This window comes from Zootoca vivipara, chromosome 13 (assembly GCF_963506605.1).
Source record: "Zootoca vivipara chromosome 13, rZooViv1.1, whole genome shotgun sequence".
NCBI lineage: Eukaryota > Metazoa > Chordata > Lepidosauria > Squamata > Lacertidae > Zootoca > Zootoca vivipara.
This window is the reverse complement of record NC_083288.1, coordinates 23,294,717-23,296,746: the sequence shown is the minus strand read 5'-3', so window position 1 is coordinate 23,296,746 and position 2,030 is coordinate 23,294,717. Positions and strand designations below refer to the sequence as shown.

The 2,030-nt window shown below is 40.7% G+C and overlaps 1 protein-coding gene across 1 annotated transcript in view; it reads right to left on the bottom strand.

Moving 5' to 3' along the window:
- Positions 1–26: 26 nt before the first annotated feature.
- PRR29 (proline rich 29) overlaps positions 27–2,030 on the bottom strand; it is a 40,275-nt gene continuing 38,271 nt past the window's right edge. The window contains exon 8 of the mRNA XM_060281470.1: positions 27–517. Coding sequence (XP_060137453.1) covers positions 501–517 — 17 coding nt within the window. The 3' untranslated portion in view covers positions 27–500. The remainder of the gene's footprint in view (positions 518–2,030) is intronic.

Sequence of the window (2,030 nt, the reverse complement as noted above, 5' to 3'; positions counted from 1 at the left end):
TAGGGGCAACAACATCTGCCAGCAGCCATTTAATTTTCAAATAATCTGGTTGACCTTTGGGGCGACCTGAAAAGGGGAGATAAATTTAGCTCTGAGTGAATCATTCAATGGACAATATAAAATATAGTGTACAAGATCTTCAGTAGGCCCTGATCCACATATACAAAAGCATTCCGATTCTGAACTGCCAGGGAGAAAACATCAGATGAAGAGGAAAGCTCCTGGCCTATTTAATTGATGTAAAGACTGAACAGTAGTCATACCAAGATGCAGCTCTGTTTAACTCCCTTTGCTGTTCTAATTGAACCGGAAGAAAACCTGTCCTGCCAAATCGAATTTTAATATCAGTATTAGTATAAAGTTGTTTCCCAAGATACATCCCACACGAACAACATACAAGCCACACTGCTCTAGAAGATGAAGTCACACTCCTGTGTTTTAGTCCAGATAGTCCTTCTGCATATTGTCACGAGATTTCGGTGGATTGCACATATTGTCCTCTATTTCTCTTGTGCTGCTGCTCTACATTAAAAGAAAAAAAAAATCTGTTTCTAAGCGCTCTCTTTACGTTGCACTCTCTTGCTTAATCCCTGTTGCCTCACTTACACAAATCCCTCTTAGGATCACCTTCATCGCCTCCCACACTGTTGCAGTCTGGATTTCATCAGTGCAACTGAAATCAAAGTAGGATTTTAGTTCTGATGAAATGCACCCATCTATTAGACCATGCTGCAACAGCAAGGGAAGGAAATTCCAGCAAAAGGTTTCTCAGGTGTGTCTGGTAACTGCATGGAAGCCCACGCTCTGAGAATGGGCAGTGGTCAAGGATCATGGGGGTTGTATCGTGGGATTATAAAGTGGGATTGCTGCTGTTCCTAACTGTCTTCATCTGCTGCTATATTGTTTCAATTGGTTTTGGTATTATTGTGTATTGTGTTGTGAACAGCCTCAGGTTTTGTTTTTTTTACAAGTAAAGGTGAGTTATCAATATTTTCAGTTAAATTGAAAATATAGCAGGGGACTGCTGTTTGTTTAGAGACATCTCCATAATTTGGTCAGCCAGACTTAGTCGCTCTATTCATTATTTCATTTTTTATTTTTTTAATGCTGCATTACCTCTAAAGAGATCTCAGGCCAAAATGGGCAATAGGTTAAACGTGTGCTTGCCATCAAATGCCCCTGTCTTTTTCTTTTCTTTTAAAAACAGCAATGTGGTGGTGGTGAGAGCCGGATCAGGACCTCGACATGATACGACTTCCGGCTTTCCTGCTGTGGGAAATGGCTGCCTCCCACACGAACGGACTCCAGCCATGCCAGTAATTCAGGGCTGATATTGGGGTAATTAGCCCTGGCAGACTCCCCAGTATACTGTGAACAATATGTTTTAAGAATACAACAACTGCATCATTAAACTTCAAATAGGCTTGGACAACAGCCTAGACTGGGAGATAAGACTGGAGCCAGGAAAAACTGCGCTGATAAATGGACAGTAGGGAATGTATATATGTGTGTATGTATGTATGTATGTATGTATGTATGTATGTATGTATGTAATGTATGTATAACTGTACTCGGCAGATGAAAGCATATATGGATGTCATATGGCTGTCTAACATGATGAAAACAATCAACCAGGGACTGAGGACTTTGAGAGTTTAAGATCGGAATGTGGAAAATATGAGAACAACAAGAAGAAAGTAGAAATTATAATTGTGTGAGATGATTGCTTCAGAGGTCCAGAATATGGGAAGTCCATTTGAAATTTAATAATTAATAATTAGGATTGTAATTTGTTTTTTTTCTTGATTTCGATTATGATTGGATTGGATTTGTTATTAATTGGATGCATTTAATAGAAAATTGGACGTGGGAGCCTAGGGCTTGCCGATGCCCATGGGAATGATGGCTGTTTGAGAGGAAAACTCTGTCAGACAGTAGCACAGGGAGGAAAGGGTTAAACTCCCACCCCCCATGCCATGGTCCTGTTCCTCCCCTCTTGTCTCTTAGCACCCCTCCACAAGCTGCTACCG